This window comes from Zonotrichia leucophrys, chromosome 3, assembly GCF_028769735.1.
Source record: "Zonotrichia leucophrys gambelii isolate GWCS_2022_RI chromosome 3, RI_Zleu_2.0, whole genome shotgun sequence".
NCBI lineage: Eukaryota > Metazoa > Chordata > Aves > Passeriformes > Passerellidae > Zonotrichia > Zonotrichia leucophrys.
In genome coordinates, this window is record NC_088172.1 from 69,443,075 (window position 1) to 69,463,131 (window position 20,057).

At 38.6% G+C, this 20,057-nt stretch overlaps 1 protein-coding gene across 3 annotated transcripts in view; it reads left to right on the forward strand.

Moving 5' to 3' along the window:
* PRKN (parkin RBR E3 ubiquitin protein ligase) overlaps window positions 1–20,057 on the forward strand; it is a 689,640-nt gene that overhangs the window by 557,323 nt on the left and 112,260 nt on the right. For all 3 annotated transcript variants that reach the window (XM_064708670.1, XM_064708671.1, XM_064708669.1), the window contains exon 8: window positions 8,441–8,502. In XM_064708670.1, the coding sequence (XP_064564740.1) occupies window positions 8,441–8,502 (62 nt within the window). The remainder of the gene's footprint in view (window positions 1–8,440; window positions 8,503–20,057) is intronic.

A 20,057-nucleotide genomic window follows, 5' to 3' on the forward strand; every position in this document is an offset into this window, starting at 1 on the left:
GTCTCTTGGGCAATACTGAATGTTATTTCTTAGAAAATTTCCCCCCTCTGAAAGACTCTTTGCACAGCTTGTCTCATAGCAGTGCAGAATATACCAAAAAACTCCCAAAAATAACAAGCAGTGGCTTGCTGGCATTGCAGAACTCAATGCAATTCAGGGTTTGAATGCTGATGCAACTCAACATTATTTGTTCAAGTGTGGTTTAAATGTTGTTTTAAATGGGCAAGAAGGAAGCAAGGAAGTAGGTTCTAAACTGAAATGGCAGGTCAATACTCCTGCTGATATTTTTTTGTAGCAGAGATTAAAAGAAAAACCTTAGCAGAAAATGGCTAATATGGTTCATTACTTCTAGTCATTTGGCTTTAAAGCATCATTAAAATAGAGTGAGTAACAGCACAGTGAAAGCCAGAGTTGTGTGCAATGGGAGAAAGCCAGACCAGCAGAATTTGCTACAATCCCTTCATGTGATCCTTTCCCAACTCTGATGCAGTCCATTTGCACAATTCTTTCACAAGCACTTCATGAGAGTGAAAAATATGCACTGTGTCTTTGGAGGGTTTTGAATTTAAGAGCATACAAAGATGTAACCTATTCAGCTGGGTAACTAGCATCTAACATCTCTAGTGACTGGTTAGAACAGGACAGGTGTTGTGTCCTGACAATTCAGCTTTCATGAAACTTTCTTGAAGAATATCTTCAGCAGCTTTTATGTATATGTCAGAATAATGTATATTATTCTGACAGCAGAATAATGTATATGTCTTTTTACTGGCTTCAGCTGTGAGAAGTCAATAAAAAAAAAAAGGCAAATTAACATGATGCTGTTAGATGACGTTATTAATGAAGAGAAAATGACATTTCAATTCTGATTTTTCCTAGGAGAATTGGTTTCTTCTTGCATATTGACCTTAGCAAAAGTAGCAGTTAAATATGTCTTTTACTGGCACATAGTGTTTTTAACAAAATATTACATTTTCTGTATGCAGTCAATTTGTTCGTTGGTACAGATACCTGTAAGCACCGTTCACTTAATTGCTGCTGTGATAGTTTGCTTGAGCTGAAGAGCTGCTCCACCATTTGTAGTTTTATAGAGATTTTTAAAGACTTAGAGGAAAGATCTTCACCATGTGAAGATTTTCACCATGACCTTACCAGGGTCAGAAACCTCAGGGTACAGAAACCACACGCAAGCGTTGCTTGTCATCTTCTCTGGTTCAGCATTACCCAAGTGCAGAGCTGAGCTTTTCTGCCGACTTTGAAAGGACAGAATTCAATATTTCTTGCTTTTGAAATAAGCTTTTTAATTTTTTTTCCCCAAACCAATCTATAATATTGAAGCACTCTAATGTGTCTTGTTTTGGGCATATATTTGTGTATCTACTCATTCTAGATTATTATACAGCAAAATAACATCTGCACACTGATGATTATTAAAATGGCATGAGTATAAGTTCAATCCCATGTAATTTTTAGCTTACATTATTTGGTTTTTCTGGATACGTAGTTTTTTTACACCAATTTTAAGGTGGCCAATACAAGAAATTTGGGTACTAAAGGTTTGTCCCCCAATTTTCAGACATACGGCTGACGGATTTCATGAGAGGGTTTTGAGTCTGACATGTGATTTTATGATTAATGGTGGTTAGTAGTAACTGATGTTCCAGATGAAGCTGTGTGCCCCTGTGAATCCTCTGCATTTTCACACTTGCAGATGTAAGGCATGGGACTTGAGAGGACAAGTTATTTACAGGAGTGTTTTATGACCTTTCTTTTTTTAAAAATTAAATATTTTTATACAAAGTAAGGGATATGTAAATATAAGTGTACATGTACAAATGAATGAAGTTCTAAGTTTGTCTACATTAGGAAATTGTGTGGGCAGCAAGGAAAAAATCTCAATAATTTACTATTTACCAAAGTATTTCTCATGAGTGTTCTAAGAAAAATAGTGAAAATGGCTATAGTAAGTATATCACTTCTGTAGGATCTGTGAGAAAATAGATCAAGAAAAATAAAAAGTTCAACACCTTTTCACAATACAAAGCAGTATTCCAAATATAGCCTTACATGCTTATATTCTATAAATTACCTACTTGATATTCTTCCTATCTTTTTCTCTTTTCAGTAAAATATTTATGCATTCCAGACACTCTGTTTTGTCTTTGTTCACATTCACATAACATCAAAAGGGAGGAAAGGTCACCTGTAACATCCAAACATTTAATTAACACAAGCACAGTGAGGTCACTCCATACTTTGAAATCACGGCCAGTTCCCATAGGAAGGCTGCACTGTCACCAGCACAGGGTTGCTTATCCCTGAAGGAGATGCAGGCAGCAGAAAGGTGTGGGGTTCACAGCAATATTCTGGTTAGTTGGACAATTTGGGGGAGAGTGGGAAAGTGATATAATGAATTATTGGGGATCCTTTATGGGACTCCAAACCTGTTGAGTTCTGTGTGAAAGTCTAGTCTGAGCCCAGCTTTCCTACTGCCCTGTTTCCACTCTCTCTGCTGTTATCCTCAGTGCAGGGCTGTGCTCTTCCTGCCCTTGCTGCTCACACAGCAGCGATGCCTGTGCAGGGCTGGGTAACTTGTGCTCACACAGGAGTCCCAGTCACTGTTCCCCTGTAGCTGGGGCTGGCTGTGCTCTGGATGCACGCTGCTGCAACAAGCACCTCTGAGCTGCAGGATTGCCCAGACACCTTTCCTTCCTGTGCATGCATCCCAGGCCAGCTTCCACTTCCCCATATTTATATAATTCTTACTTGTATTGCAAGTCCTGCCATTACAGTGCTGCACTGCCAGATTTTTATGATTGCTTTTGAATACAGAACATTTTTTATACCTGTACTAAAGTCAGGAAAAAAAAAGAAGCCAACATATCCATTGATTTTCTAAGCATGAAGTGGTTATTCTCAAGTATCTAAAACGTTTTCCAGAGGCAAACTTGGTTTAGCAATTAGCACTGTGAAAACATATCCTTTGAAGGACACTGATAGATATTTGTGCATGGTTATGTTCAGAGCCCACCAAAGGGATGTACTTTTCAGAATTAACAAGTGTTGATGTAGTGAGAGAAATGGAAGTTGCACTGTGCTCACAATGTAAATGCTTAGCTTGCATGGAGCTAAATGTGAGGGGGAAATTTACAATTTACATGTTCCAGTGTTAAGCATGTGTAGAAATTATTGGAATTGCAGCTGTTGGGTGAAATTCAAATATTCTAACTTAAAAAGTCTAAAAGTTACTTGTAAAGTCCTGCCAAGTTGTCTTAAACTCCTCACTTAATGGAAATAAGGGGATTTTTTTTTTTTTGGTGCCTGTCTTGGGTGGTGGGAATTACCCTGTGGGAGCATGTATTCCTTCTATCAACTGTAAAGGAAGCATGCAAGGAATATATTAGACTCATATAGCCAACATTTTGATGCTTAAATGCATTGAAATGAATCTCACACAACTATACCATTTAGGGAAAGATGAAATTCAAAATGCAAAGCATGAAATAGTGCTGCAAACCTGTGGCAGAAGATGTAGCACACAACCCTGCAGTGGAGATACGTTTGCTTGTAAGTGTGGTCAGTGAGGGCATTTTGTGATTTTCTTTGATCCCCTGAGTGGTTCAGCCAGGGCACCTCCATCCAGGCACTGGCAGAGAGGAGCGCTGGGACAGCCCCTGGGAGCACTGGGAACCTCCCTGGGGATGGAGGGGCCTGGGCACCCCTGAGCTGCAGGATTGCCCCTGGTGGGCAGGGCAGGGCTGTGGGGACATCAGCAGCCCAGCCACAGGAGGGAGAGGCAGGGCTGACATGGGGTCCTGGCTGGGACAGGCAGGGCATCAACACCACTTTACTTCTCAGGTGGCTCTATCTGTAGCAGCTGTCATATTTTGCTTTCATTTTGCTATTTTATGTAATGTTAAAGGCTTGGTTTAATTTTTTCTTTGCCTTCTCTCTGAAGAACATAAGTCATACAGAGGGATAATTTAAAGAAAAAAAAATAAAAAGCAGAAGCTAATTCTGTCTGAGAAAAAATATGTGAAGATTTGGGTAATTAAATTGGTAGTAGTTAGAATCATAGTTTAATTACAAGTGTAGTTGAAAGTGTGTGTTCAGACCAATTGAAATCAGGGCATTTATGATGTTAGGAGACATCAATCCATCCTTCCTAAATCTTGCTTCTTTATTCTTCTTCTGGAGATACGTGTACTTGTACGAACAGATTAAAAATATGTTTATGAAGAGAATACCACAATGTAAATTGCAAGTTTACAGTTACACATTTCTATATCTTTAAATGCACCTTTCATTCCTAAGTGCAGCATTTGGAGTTAATTTATAAAGCAATATGAGAATCAAGTAACAACAATATTATTCAAACAAACTGGTGTATGATGGAATGTGTTGAAGCAAATGAATGCTTGAATTTAATTTGAGCAATAAAACTTTAAATAGCGACAAAGAAATTACTTGCGAGTTTATAAAGCTGCTGGTCCTTTGAACTGGGCATCATCCCTTCATTATTTTCCTGCTTGGACTTAGGCTCATTCTTAAAACATCAAATTAGCTTTATGCATCTGATTGCTCTAAGGTCAGTGGAACTATGACAGTGTTAAAAGTGCTATAAAAGTATTAAATATTAAATAAGTTTTATATTTCTTATATCTTGCTCTACCTTCCTAGTTAGCAAAGCCCTGTAACAGTCACTGCAGCTGAGAACATATGAAGCGCATAGCTTTGACTGTGAGCGAAAAGAGGCAACAGATAAGCCATTTAGGTGCCATTTTATCAGTCTGCAGGAATCCTCAATCCTGAGTTTTGGCTTCTGACTGAAGCCAGTTGTCCATGCTTTTGCACTGTTTCCTTTCACCTCCTAGGTGTAATTATTATTGATTTTTTTTTTAATATTCCAGTTGTTTCTTTATGTCTGTGGAAATTTCATGAAGGCTTGTACTTTTCAAGTAATAATTGGGAAGAGGGAAGTGAAAATTTTTGGTAATTGTTGAGACCATTAATGGCTTCTGTAGGACAGAGGGCATAAAAACTATTCCTCAATGCATTCTATAGAAAATAGCAGAAATCTGTAAAGCACAGTTTATTTACACCATTTGACATGTGCTAGTTTCACATCAAAGACTTAGAAAATGCACTTTTCTGTAAATGTTTGGTGTGTACAGTTTGCCAGTGTTGTGTTAAGCACATCAGGTGCTGTGCTTAACTACAATAATTAACAAGGTTCCATGTGTGTTTTCATGTACACTAATATGTTTGTGCATATATGGAGGAATTTGTGGGTGAGATAAAAATAGTTCTTAAGTGCTTAGAGCAGGGAGGGGTTTTTAAAGTCTCTTTATGTTTTATTTATGGGATGCTTATTTGTCATAAACTTTGTCTTTAGCCACAATGCAGGAATTTAACACAATCCAAGACTTTTTCAAAACTCACCAATATTTGGTAAAAATAGGTTACAGTGTAAGAACATGTTTTACAAAGTTCCACTTAGAAAAAATAAATTAAAAATAGAAATAAGAAACATCAGAAATATGCCCAGAAATATTTAAAAAAGAAAAAAAGAAAAGGAAGATTTCTTCTTTTTTCCCTGAAATATTGCTTCTGAAATGTGACAATCTGAGATGACTTCTTACAGACAGCAGACTGTTAGGATGTGTCAGTATAATTCAATATTGTATGCATTTGACATTTCTGAACTCATTGCTAGAAAGAATCATGCCAACAGTGACATAGGTTTTAAGCTCTCTCTCTTTGCTAGTAACGTCAGGATCTGTTGTATAATCAGCTAAGCAAGATCCAGTGAAAATCTGAACTATGAAAAGATTTGAAACTAGGTTGGGCAAGTCTCTGAAAAACAGGCTATACAAAATATTGCATTTGGAAGAGAATGCAGCAGTGGATGGCTAATAACATTTAAACATGCATGTTTTTCATAGAATCATAGAATAGTTTGAGTTGGAAGGGACATTTAAATGTTATCTAGTCCAGCCCCCTACAATAAGCAGCAGCACCTTCAACTAAGGCAGGTTTCTCAGTCCTGGCCAGCCTTACCTTGAATGGGGCAACCCATTCCAGAGTTTCACCACCCTCACCACAAAACCACTTATTTCTTATATCTTATCTAAATCAACCCTACTGCAGTTTAAAACCATTACCCCTTGTCCTTTCACCTTAGACCCCCTGCTAAATAGTTTGTCCCCATCTTTCTTTCAAGGAGAATGGAGAGAAAAAGTTCTTGCTAGGGAAGAAAAAGGAAACCTTCCAATTTTAAGGAGTTTAGTCAATAATAAATTGGAAAGGATAGGAGGGAAGAAAGAAATACTTGATTGAAGTAGAAGCTGTAAGGACTCCAAAAGGCAAATGCAGTTCAGTTGGTGTTCTAAAGCTAACATCTGTCAAAGATTAACAGGCAGCATTACATGAAATCATAATTATCCTCTACACTTAGAAATTCCTATGGCAGTATGCAATCAGTGCAGATATTTTCAGGGAAAATCATGTGCAAGAAAATATATTGCTAATTATGTAAGGACTTCAGGCTAAGAGAGAGGAGCCATATACAATAAGTTTTGATTTGAAGCACAAAGACAACAGTTCTGGACTACAACTCAGGGCTCAGGTCAAGAGTTCTTGAGACAGAGTTGGATGGAGATGTAAATCCCAGTGAGAATACGAGAAAGTGCTGCATAGCAGTGATTCTGTGGTAGGAGTAGCAAGAACAATTAAGTGCATTGAGAAAGAGAAAGAATAAACAGCATGGAGAAAATGAGAAAAGTAATTTAAAAGTGATACACCAGTTGTGGTTCTAGAAGTTGAGAATAAAATCTGATTAAGAAATAATCACTTAGAGCTAAAACACATGTTCAAATATGTGAATACCTTTGTGCATGAGGAAGAGGTGGGTGTAAAGAAGCTAGTAAGAATACCATAGGTTTCATTAAATGGGAATAAATGCTAATATTTATTAAGAGACAATTCATTAATATACTATATACTATTACTATATGCTTAAACCTGGGCCAACTTCAAACCTTTTCTTACTTTTGTACGGGTTTGCTGATAAAGTTGTGTAGATGGTGCATTTTTCACCTACTCCTCCTCAGAGTGAAGATAAAACATTTACCAGTAAAAGGCTGACTTGAGTAACATTTAAATCAGTTCCCTAAGTGGAAAAAATTCGTGAATACAAGACTTTTACAAGTATAATTGCTCATTTTTGAACATGACAATGTCTATTGTTCTTGTTATTGTTAGAACATGTCTATTGTTCATTTTTTTGTCTTTTTAGTTATGTTGCTTTCAAAAGTAGTTTTTTCCTTCTGCATCCCTAAGACAGCTATGCCAACAGAAAGTGTGGGTGTAGGCCATGTCTCATTGGCCTTGAGTAAAACCATGGTGCTGGTGGAGACTTCCTGACAGTTATGTCCAAATTCATTTGTATTCTTTTAATGGCAGTCATTAAGAGTGAAAGGTAACTATTTGTAGTAGCTTCAGCAGAAAACCAAGTTGATAAAGACCATGGTTCCTCCCGTTTTCTGAGAGGAGCTACGTTCTTAATTCTTTTTAAGGAATTTTTTCTGTTCACAAAGAGATGCTCCAATTTATGGTAAAAAGAGTAAAGCCCAGATAGCCCTCACAGTCTGCTCTTTCATCCCTTGTCAGGAATTATTCTGGTAGTGTACAAAAGTCATTTGCAAAAGTGGTATACAGAAGCCTTGGATTTTATTGCCAGGAGGGGAAACACAGTCTGAGCAGGTGACTAAAGTACATGGCAGCTAGCAAGACACATTCTTTCTTACTGGCTGGTACAGATGTGAAAGTTTGTAGTGATTGAAAATTAGCCTCATTGCAAAATTCTTGTAATCACTCCTCTGCCTGTGTTCTGGGTTTTTGTGTTAACACTAGGGGGTAACAGCAATATTTATGTGAAATGGGTTATAATTGTGACAGCCAAAATTAAGTGATCTGTGAGGCCTATTAAATCCTTCAGGGAATCAGGGAAAACATGTATTATTCTTAGAGATAAGTCCAAACCTGTTGTGTGAATCAGAATTCAGCTTTGGGCAGCTCCAATGTTTTGATGTGAGATCCTCTTTTAACAGGCTTTTTGGCTTATACAAAGGGTTGGCGGTATCTGGCAGACAGTGCTGCCCTTTTCATCTTGCTTTTGTTTGTAGTCCTTTGGGGAAAGGGCTAAAATATTTGGGATATAACCTTTCTAAGTGTTCTTGGTAGCATGCTCAGAAATGCGGAGGGATTATTTGATAGATGGTTTTCAGTATTCTGGTGCCTGCAGAGCCATGGCTAATCTTTCTAATCTTCTTTATCTAAGGTAATCTGTATATTCTATCATCTCTGCCTCTATGTGTCTTATGCTGAAATTGCACTGACAGGAAGCTCTAAAATGCCTATTTTTGTTTCTTTCCAACAGCTGGCTGCCCAGATTCCTTGATTAAAGAACTTCATCACTTCAGGATTCTGGGAGAAGAACAGGTGAGTTATCTTCTCAAAGGCAGCATCTTAATGTCAAGAAAGATAGACGCTAATGAGACAGTTTCATCTCTCTCTGGGGAGACAGAGTGTATCTCATAACCCCCAAAGACCTGAAATGTGGGGGAAAAACCACACAGGAGTTATATGTGAGAGCTGGATTTTTTTCATTCTATCCATCAGCCTTGACAGGTTATTAATTGGTACATCTGCTACCTGCCACAGTTTTTCAGCTTTTGACTACAGCAGTAAACAGACTCTCTAAAGCAGCAGACAGACAAACAATCTGACTACAGGACTGGTACTTACAGCTACTCGTGATATCCATCCCTTTGTGTGTCATTTTTTCTCTTTTGAAAGAGTGTTTCTAAAATTATAGCTGTGCTTTGCACTCAGAAAACTATTTCTGCAGAGGGACCTTAGGAAGGCATAAATGAAGTATTCTTTGCAACACTCAAAAGAAGGTCAGATATTATTTTGTCAACAATGAAATTAACATACAGAGGTTTTGAGAAATGGCCTTAAATTTTGAGAGACAAGTTGAATTTTCATACGCTCAATTCTTCTGAAATTCAAGTTGTCTTTTCCTCTGAAGTATCCCTCCTAAGGTAGTGGTTACAAAGCCTGAGGGCATGACACAGAGCTGCAGGTGCTAGGGACCCAGGGGCTGAAAGCCCAGCATTAGTGTGTTGCACATGGCACTATCCACATCTCTTAATGAACCTGGCACAAGGGACTTGCACAGGGTGTATGAGCGCTGTGACAAAGGTAGGAGCAACTCCTGAGGTGTTAATTCAAAGTCTTGTTTCATTTTTAAATTAGCTTGTAGTGACAAGAACACACTGTTGCTTCTCCTTTCCCTGTCACTCTCCCTTTTTTTATTACAATTGTGGCTGCTGTTACAATTTCTGGACTTCCAATTTTCCTCCACCAGCCCCTCACTTCAGCTGTTATAGAGAGTCACAAGTCATGTTTCTCAGGAGCTCAGCTTTTCCTTAGCAAGAGATACTGGAAGCAGGAATCTGGTGAGATTGAGGCCTTAGGAAGAGGAAATAAAAGAAGTTACAACCAGGATTGATGGGCTCAAGAGACTGATTAGAGCTCCCTGACAAAAGGAGGGCAGAGTGAGATGAAGCTTGGGTAGAATGAAGAGATGGGGTTGTTTCATTGAAGGGGTTGGGAGTAGAAACCAGAATGATAAGGGTCTGACAAGGGGCCTGAAAAGGCTCCAGAATGATAAGGGTCTGACAAAGACCAAGGGCTGGAAGGGAATGACCAAATACAGAAGCTTGCTGAAGAGACTGGCAAATAAAGGAAGATCTGCACTTAAGCTGTGTGAAGAGGTGAAGCTAAGCAGTCTAGGAAGAGTTGGACAAAAGGAGAAATTTGAAGGAAAAGTAAGGAACGGCTAAACCAAAAGGCTGCAAGTGTGAGAGAGAGGACTGAATCAGACAGATCTGACAGCTCCTCTGGACTGGAAAAGCCCTAGAATGGAGCTGTGGACCTTAGCCTGACTAATGATCACTGACAGAGCAATATTTAACTGATGGACTTTCTTTGCAAATAGTGATCATTGTCATGAGGCTTGAAATATTCCATTAGCCCATACATTTATAAGGATTGTTGCAAATGCATTCTGTCATACAAAATCATTGTTATCGTGAGCCTACTGAAGACCACAGTAGCTTTTGTTTGAAGTTAGCACACACTTTGATAGTCAGGAAATAAATTGGTGCAAAACCAAGAGAAAAAAATTTAAATATATCTAAGTGAAGACAGGAAGGAATTACAGACAAAGTTCTTATTCATGTGACTATCTATTTATTTCTTATATTTATTTAGATATTTGCTTTTTAAAATTATCTAAGATGTTTATTTTTCTGTTATGCCTACTAGATAGAAAAAATTAATAGTAAGTTATAAGACTATTTTATTCAGACTGTTTGCAATTTCAGTACTGTAAACAGTTATATATTTTCTTCCATTCCAATCAATAGCCAAAGAAAAATAGGGACATGTCCCTGCTTCATATCCAGTCTTGATTTATTTTTAAAGTGCTTATGTATTTAAGGCCAGATTATAAAAGCAGAATGGACTATTGTGATAATCTGTTCTGATCTACTTTAGAATACACATTACATGACTTTTTTGGATTAATTCTTGTTTAAACTGCAGTATATTGCCTAGAAAAGCATCTATTCTTTGTTTACAAATCACTTGCAGACTTTAGATCCTATTATACTTCTCAGTAGTGGAAGACAAAATATTCCCAGCCTCTTTCCATTCCACCACTCCACCAGCACCAGAATGTTTCCTATGTTGCATGTCTCCAATTCCTCAGAGTTCAAGTGAAAAAAGCCCTGGTCCCTCTTTTCTTCACTGAGCATTTGCTTCCTGTAAATAAAAATATAAATAAACTGACCACATAAATGCTCCTATAAATGTAAATACCAATTTAATCATTTGTTGATGTCATTAGGAAAGAAAGGTTTTGAGTGACTTTCAGGATCAAATCTCTTGAAAACATGTGTCTGCCTGACTATCTGAAATATCTGTATATAAATGTAAGCATTAATGAAAAACTAATGCTGATAAATAGAAGTGTGAAGAGTTGATGATTAATATTTTCTTAAAGGAGTTATATAATAATAAGGCTCTTGTTCAAATAATCAAACTTGGTAGTCTCCTGGACATGTAAAATTTCCATGTCTTCTAATCTGTTAGGAACACACATTATGGGAAATTTATTCTAGGTGGAAAGTCTGTCTTTTAGGGTTTAGTCACTGGCAATAAGATAGTTTTTAAAGAGGGAATCAGCTTTGGACTTCATGGAAAGATGCAGTCGTAGTCTGCATGCTGAAATAGAAGAGTACAAGCTTCCCTGGTACATGATATGCATTGTGGATACCTAACCTACCACATAAAACCAGCTTCCAGAGTAATGGGCTGAAAATACAACACAAATGTAGCTACAGATTGCTGTCCCATTGATACTTGACTATTTGAGATGATGCCAGAGAGTCTGATCCAGGAAGAGTCTCAAGAATCAGCTTTGACTGGTTTCTTTTGAACTCCCTTGTCACAGACTCTCCCAGTCCACTAAGGTCTGTACAAGTCAAAAAAGTCTCCTGCACACAAGTCCCAGGTGAAGGGTGAAGCCTGAAGCTTCTAATTGCCCAAAGCTCTGCTGAGCTTTCTCTTGCAATTTGCTCTCACTTTTCATAATCCATCCATTTCCCCTAGCTTAAGGGGTGCAGCCCAATCTCCTGGCTAGCTCCTCCCTTTCTTAAGTATTTGAGATATAGCCAGGATCAGATTGAAAGATTTTGTAAGTGGGGAGCTGTTGAAAAATAGCGCAATGTAAGAAAGTCTCCTGCAGTAGCCATTTGCCCTGTCAGGCTGGCTGTCTCTGCAAGTAAATGTTTCTGCAAGTGGTGATAGTACAAGCTGCTTACAAATATATGCTAAAAATGCACCAAATATAAGCTCTGTTCAAATACAGTGGAAGGCAGGTAATTCTACAAGCCAATGCCAGAAGCAGCAGAGAAAACACTCCAAGCATAAACACCACAATATCCCAGCATAGCAAGATGACTTGCAGTGAACTGTTATGGAGTCTCCCTAATGACTCTATGAGAAACTTCCCTCTTGTCCCCAAAGTGATAAAAAAAACCTTGTTTAATTGTTTAAATGGAATATTGTGATTCATGAATAAAATAGCAGCTACATCTGAATGCTGGAAGGGAAAACAAATAACAGGCGAGCAAGCAATCTGCTGCTATACCTGAGTGCCCCCAACAGGTCACAGCGCAGACGAAGCAGATGACTTCTAGTGGCAGGAAGGGAAGCTGCTCAGTAATGTATAGCTGTGCTTCTCTGTTACATCATCTGCTCTGACAACTTTGCAGGATGTATTGGCCAGTTCCTTGATATTTTGACAGGGGAACGATCAATTTTAACAGATCTCTCCTATCAGCTGCTACTGAAACTCATATCACTGCTCACTTTTTTTTTAGAACTGTTGTGAGTGTTTATATCCCTGGAATCTGAGCAAGCCTGAACGGGGACCATTTTGGGGGGAGGGGTTTGTTTGGTTGATTGGGGTTTTTTGTAGGATTTTGGTTTGGTTTTTCGGGGGCTGGGGTTTTTTTCCCCCCACATTTCCTTGTCAATTAGGGAAAACTTATGCAAAGGAGTACCCTAGAATACCCTCTTTTGAAAATCTGCAGATGCATGTCCCCGTGCTCCTCAAAGATGATGTGGGCTTGTGCTAGTTTTCACAGTGAGCTGTAACTTTAGGAGATATAGAAATCAAGTATGAAACGAACACAGCATGGTTACAGATCATTTAACATTAGTTGAGGTCTGGAAGGATTTTATGTACAATGTGTGGGTGTGACAAGGTTGATTTTTTTTTAATTGCAATACTTGCCAGAGGATTTTTTTTTTTCAAATGCATGCTACTGAATATTCATGTAAAGTCAGTCTTAAAGTAATTGATGTATATTTACCCGTTCAGGCAAAAGTAATGACATATGACAATTCTAATTAATCAGCTGAGTTTAGTACAGGAAAGTGTCAAATATGATCAACAAAGTGCTTCTGAAGTATTTCTGGGTTAAGATTTTTTGATAACTACACTTGCAAGTAATATAAGCTACATCTCAGTAATTCTAATCAGTTAAAGAACAAAATAAATTTTTACTGGATGATTTCTCCCATTCATAATTACTGAGCCAAAGATGGTTTGTTAGCATTCCAAAACCTTTATCTTTACAAGTGTAGTTCTTACACCTCTGCTGCTTCCCACCCAGTGCCATGGCTTCAGCTGCTATTCCAAGTGAGTGATACCTACGCACATCTCTCAGTTTCTGCCATTTTTCCATCTAATATGTCTTTTCTCTCCATCTCATTTGGCTCACCTTTTGGATTTGCCACTACCACAGTCTCATCACTTGCTCTCTAAGACTGAGCTACTGCATTTAACTCTTGATCCTCTTTACACCATCTTTTTTTTAGTAACTGGAACTTCGCAGCAAACTTTATAATCTTGTAACTTCATATGTCCAGTGATATGCCTCTCTTTCCTTCCTATGCTATACCTGCCTGGAATGTCTCCTAACCAACTTCTTCCCTAACTCAGAGGTATTTGGATTCATGAAACTTCCTCAGTTTTGTCTCTTCTGGATCATAATAAATTTAGCATTTAAATTCTTGTCATAAGGTGAATATCTCTACATTCTTACACATTTGAACTTACTGTACAGTAGGCAAGTGAAAGTCATTTATTTTTGGTTCAATAGCTGACATAATGAATGAAGAGGAGGAAAATAGAAGGTACTTAGTCAAAACAAATTTAAAGGATTTTTTCTGTCAAAAAAAAAAAGGTGTCATTTTATACAGAATTCAAATTTCTCTTCCAGACAGCTTTTATTTAATTCAGAAAGAAGATTTGAACCCTAGTGTTCAGGATCTCAGGTACATGTGGAAGTTAGGACTTCTTCCATCCCTTGGAAAGCTTTGATCTGCTTTCAGGGAATATGCCTGTGCTCACTCTTGTGACCTGAGAATTGGGAGCCAGTCTCTACTGCTCTACTGAAATGCAGTTCCACAGTTTGCAACAGCAGCAGCTGAACAGATGTCCTTGCATCAGTTACAGCCTTGATGGCTGTTCCTTTAGCAGGAAGAGTTTGCATTTGAGCTCCACAAGGGTCAGAAGAAACTGAATGTTTATCTCTGTCATCCAGTCTATTCACACTGATCCCCCAAATACCTGCTGGAAGATCGCAAACTTCCAGCAGTTTGTAAATACAGTGCTAACCCCTACACTGTGCTCATTCCCCCTTCTTCATTGAATCATATTGTGCTTGCTTTCATATCATTCCACTAACTGCAGTCTTTCTTTTTTTCTCCCCATCTCTACTCCAGTTTAATTTTGTATGTAAATTGTGGTGCACTGATCCATGTAGAGGTTTCTTACCTAAATATTTTCTTCAAACAACTGTTTGTACCCAGTTTTCCACAACTCTAGAGGTGGTTGTATTTCTTGTCTCCTTGGGTGCTCCTGTGTTAACAAGGAGCTGATCCTCTGAACTTGCTCTTTCAATTTGATCAGGGGCCAGCAGAGAAGCCCAAAAACTCAGGAAAAATAAATTAGGAGTGCTCCATGGAGAGCCATGTCAGTTCATCACTTTTTAATCTGTATTTTAGGTGACACATTTGTAAGTATTTTTACTAGTCCAATGAGTACTACTGGTTTCATACTGTAAGTTGCCTAATTACATTATGGGACTAATTCTTGGAGTTTTTGTACATGCATAATATATATAAATAAAGTGCTTAGTCTACACTATGGACTAATAGCCTCCACAATCTAATTTTGAAACACACAGATGGTTATTTGATTTATAGGAGCAGTAAAAACAATCTGACTCCAGAAAGTAGATTTGCTTTCCTCAGAGACTCTTACATGCAGTTAAAGAAACAAGTAATTGAATTACATTTCAGAGATTTGGGCTTTACATCTACTGTTATACTTTTGTCCAAAGTTGTCTGCAAGGCTGCTACTGAGGAGATGCTTTTAGATGAGGGGGGGGGAGAAGGAAAATAAAGAAAACAATATCCAAAGTGTAAAAGCAACATTAAAACAGCTCAGGGCATTCATGGTGTAACAGGGGGATTGGAATAAATGACCTTAAGATTCCTTCCAACCCAACCATTCTATGACTCTATGATATTAAATCATAATTTGTAAATTAATTGACACAGCCAGGAATCACTGTGTTCATGAAGTGTGTTTTGCAAGAGTTTTGTGCATTCAGGTGCATTTCTGTTTTGTTTTGGTATCTGTGGTGGTTTGACCAGGAAGGAGTGGGAATTCTGGGATGCTGTGGTCAAACCAATGGATGTTCTGAGTTTCATACTGACACCTGGTGTAGCCAGTGGGGTTTGGACACACCTCCGAGAATACACAGGGGTTAAAAAGCAGAGGTCTGCCCCTGGCAGGCTCTCTTGGGACGTCGCTGCGAAGAGGTCAGATCACCCTCCCCTGTCCAGTCGCTGCTGCTGGGCGGGGGAGGGGCAGCCACGTGGTAGGCCCGGGCCTGGACAGAGATGGGGGTGAGAAGGCCCTCAAGGATGGAAGGGTGGAGGAGCCCCAAGAGACATCGGGCAGCCATTCCCCCCCCCCCCCCAGGAGGGAGAGAGAGGGAGAGTCGGCGAGACGGAATGTGATAGCAGCCGGCCCAGGAGGAGAAAGGGGGGAGAAGGGTGCAGCCCGGCCGGCCGCAGCAGCAGCACGTGTGGGAGTATCATCGTTCCGGGACAGACAGAGACTGAAAGTTTTAACCCCTTTCTTTCATGATTGGGGCCTTGCAAAAAAATGCTAATCCTCCTCGAAGCTGAATAAGAAGGGAGATGAGAGATGAGATGAGACAAGGACCTGGCCCGAAGAACGTGGAGATGATTGAATGGGGAGAGATGATTTGGAGTGGCCTTTTGGCTGGACTTTTCTTGTAGCCACGGACTCAGATGTTCCTGTGACACAGAGACTGCACTTAGGGGGAAGCAGTGGCTCAGAACCAGGAGGGTTCGTCGTGAGGACCCCCCGGCCCCAGGGGGTTGGAAAAATATGGGGGGGACAGATGTCCCAAAGCAGAGACTGTGCCTTTTTGGAGTGAGACAAGGCATCCTTGAAAGACAACCCTAAAAGCAGCTCTGGTCCATGCGTCAGTGGTGAGAGCACTGGGCATGGAAGGAAGATGTCACAAGCGGCAAAAGGACTTTTTCCGGGCGGTGCCGAAGTGACAGGGAAGCACACGAGGTTTCAGTGTGTTTCCAGGGGAAGCCTATGGAACAAGAAGGACTCCTTTCCTCTTCATGAACTGAAGTTTGAGTATACTAAAGTGTGGTGCCAAGGCTGGGCAGTTGGGTGTTTTGGGAGAATGTATCGGATTGGGAAAGTCAGGTAGTGGGGAGAAGGAAAGTGGTTTTTGTAAGGTTTTCAATTTTTTTTTTTTTCTTTTCCTTATAGTTTTTCCCTATTTTCCTGTAGTTTAGGTAATAAAGTGTTCTTTATGTTTAAGCTAAAGCCTGTTTTGCTTATTCCTGGTCACATCTCACAGCAGACACCAGGGTGAGGGCATTTTCATGGGGGGCACTGGCTCTGTGCCAGGCTCAAACCGTGACAGTATCTGAATCTCAATGTAACTGTAAAGACTGCAATCTATAATTAACCTGTTATTCCTGTGTCAACCCAAAGTTTTCATTTATATTACCCTTGATTTACAACATCAAATTATTGAATTTCCACTGCTTGAAAACCTAGTATCATTCTAAGACTCAAGGGAAACCATCCCAACCTGGAAAGCGGAGAGCAAGGACTAAATGGTTACAGTTATCCAGCCTCCATATCTGTGTCATACTGTGATTTATAATCTAAGGGCCCTGACAAGTGGTTACTAACAAAGGTTACACAAAAGAACTTCATTCTATGGTCAGAATACCATAAGTAGAGCTTATAAGTAGAGCTTTTTCCGCTCCAAATTTTATTCCTTGAAAAGCATGGATATGGGCTGACTGGGACAATTCACAATTTGAGGGGAAGGGTCACAAAGTGATGTCGTCTGCAGAGGACAAACAGAATGCTTTACAACTACCTTATTCATATACCTTTAGCTGTCTTAGCACTAATTTTCTAGAGTAAATTCTATTTATGAAGCTTTGGGGGTTTTTCCAAATAGGCATTGAAATATACAGTTCTGGAGGAATCCAGCAACTATTTACCAGCCTGTATTCCTGAGGACCTTATTGCAGTAGCACATAAATGCCTGACATGCTTTGTCTGGAAGCTGCTTTCTAGCAGCCGTAGATGACTGGTGATTTCTGTGTAATTTTATGCCACTCATTACCATAGCATTTGACTTCCTCATGACTATTAATGGATTTTGGCTCTTAACAGTACATTGAAATCAGCAAGTATCATTCTTCCTCTTTACAAACGGGCAACTGATGAGAAGCTTAGATTAAATGACTTACATGAAAGCCACAGGATGGCTGTGCTGCTGCCAGGAATGAAATCAGGTGCCACAAATGCCAGTTCCATCAAATTTCCCATATATTATACTTTGTGAGAGGTTTTTCCTAAAAATAATTGGAGATACTTTCTTCCTTGTAGCATGAAGAGCAACTTTACACATGATGAGTGCATCTCTAAATAGGAGGTACACTGATAAAAATTGAGTAATAGATTCTGTGAAATACTTTGAATGGACAGGAAAGCTAGATTAATCTTTCAATGACAGCTCTTTACATGTTAGATATCTAGCCTGAGTTAGTTTTCTCAGCTTCAACCATAGCACTTCCATAGGGTGATTGATCTTACCTATCTTAGACATCATATCTAAGTCAGGAAAAATGCCCTCCTTGAGATCTTATTTCTCAAGGAGGTGCTCATTCACTTGGAGCCTTGTTTAGGCTAGATGTTTAATTTTAGATGAGCTGCTCATTCACTTGGAGCTTTGTTTAGGCTGGATGTTTAATTTTAGATGAGCTAAAATTCTGCGAGGTGGTTTGCAGTCTAAGCTATTTAGATACCTAATCCTTGGTTTTAAAATTAGCTTTGGGCAGATGAGTTAGGATCAGAATTATTGGAACTAAATCAGCTATTGTAAGATTGTCACCTAATTTCAGGTGCCATTATCTAGGAAGTTGTCTGATCTCTCATTATTTTTAAAACAACAGGGCACTTGAATTCTCAGTTCCTATGCAGATTTACAAATCCAAGGAGTAAAAATTAATTTCATCCCATCTCTCCTGTTAATTATAAAAGAAGTCTTCACAACCCATGCAACTATAGGCATCATCACTGTGGAAATTCAAACTAAATTAAATTATTTCTACATTAGGTCTCCAGTTAAGAGGTGAAGTAAACCAGTGGGTGTTGTGTGCTGTAATATCCTTAAGTATCTCATCCAGATATATGATCAAAACACGTCATGGGCTCCAAAGACATTTAAGGGCTTCTGAAAACTGATTCGATTAATGGATTGCTTGGGTTGGTTACATGACTCTAATATGATATGTATGGCTGTGGTGTATAGGAAAAAATGTCTTTAATATATATCACTATATGCAAATAGTTAATTTATAATTCATTATAATATTTCTAGTCCTGTACAAGTTTTTTATAACTGCACCCTTTATGTAAAGTGAATAATTTTGTTTCACGTCACTAAATAAAGAATATAAATGCTCGTATGTTGTGTAGATTTTGCTATGGCAACAAACATGTATATGTTTTGCTACTTTGTGTTTCAGTTTGTTGCTGGGCTTTAATTGAGCAGGACACAAGAAAAAAGAAATTGGAAAATTACATTAATGTATCCGGACTTTGAAAGTAGAAAACAGGCTGGTAACTAGATATCAAGATATGCAAATGAATTTAGCAGGATCGTTTCTGGATCATTTTTTTGACTGTTATAGTATGAAAATCACTGGGGAGGGTTCCATATTGATTTGGAATGAATCCTGTGCTGAACCAGTATAAAATGTTTCATTTGCTGGACAGAAAATGATGTTGCTGTCCACCTTGCCAGTAGGCAAACTGGACATTTACATTCTGTATCTTTCCCTAACAAGATAAATTTTTTTTAAAAGAAAAAAAAAAAATGGGAAATGAGAGGAATTTCTTCATGCCCTTTTAGGCTAAGTTAATGGCTGGAAAGTATATTCTTTTTTTTCCATCTGAGAATTTTTAATGTAAATGCTGACAGAACCTCAGCTACAGAGTCACTGGTGTTTGCCTTCTTAATGAGAAGCTGTTAACAATCCCACATGCAGCACAAAGTTCCCTCTTAATAGGGTAAGGCAATCACCATCCTCACCTTCAGTCTGTGCCCTGAAGGAAAATTAGGCTGCCAGAGAGTTTTGGAGCTATGGTTACTTATATTTCTATAAAGGCCAACCAAATGACTCAGAGCACTCAACACGTATATAGTGGAAGGATCACAAACTTTTCTGAAAATTGAGAGCATCCAACATTAAATATTTATGGCATTAGTCTGGGTTCAAGCATAATAATAACACAGGAAAACATCCGTTGACTTCTTGAGCCCCCACATTCAAGGAGACTGCAGACATGTCTTGCACATTTCTCAAAATACTATTATTTTCCAAATACAAGATTCTTAAGTCTTAAGAATTTCTGGCTGTCGTTCAACACACTGAAAGATATTTTAAAGTCTTATTGTCCTTTTAGATTTTGCTTTTCTTTTCAGAGGTTATTTGGTGTTTTCATTAATTAACAAAGTTGAATAATTTAAGTTTGGGTTAATTTTTTTTCTGTGATGCAAACTTTTGTGTCTACATGTTGTAGTCTTTTAAGAACTCTAGTATTATTTTAAGAAGCAGTTTAACATGTTGTGACAGCATTCACTGAGGAATCTTCTGAAATGTACCCAAAAGATGTAGAGCCTTCTTTGTAATTTAAAATTCTTTTTTGTATGCTGTGTGTATGAGGTGTTGGTCCTAAAGCTTCCATTTTCCTCAAAAGATTTCTT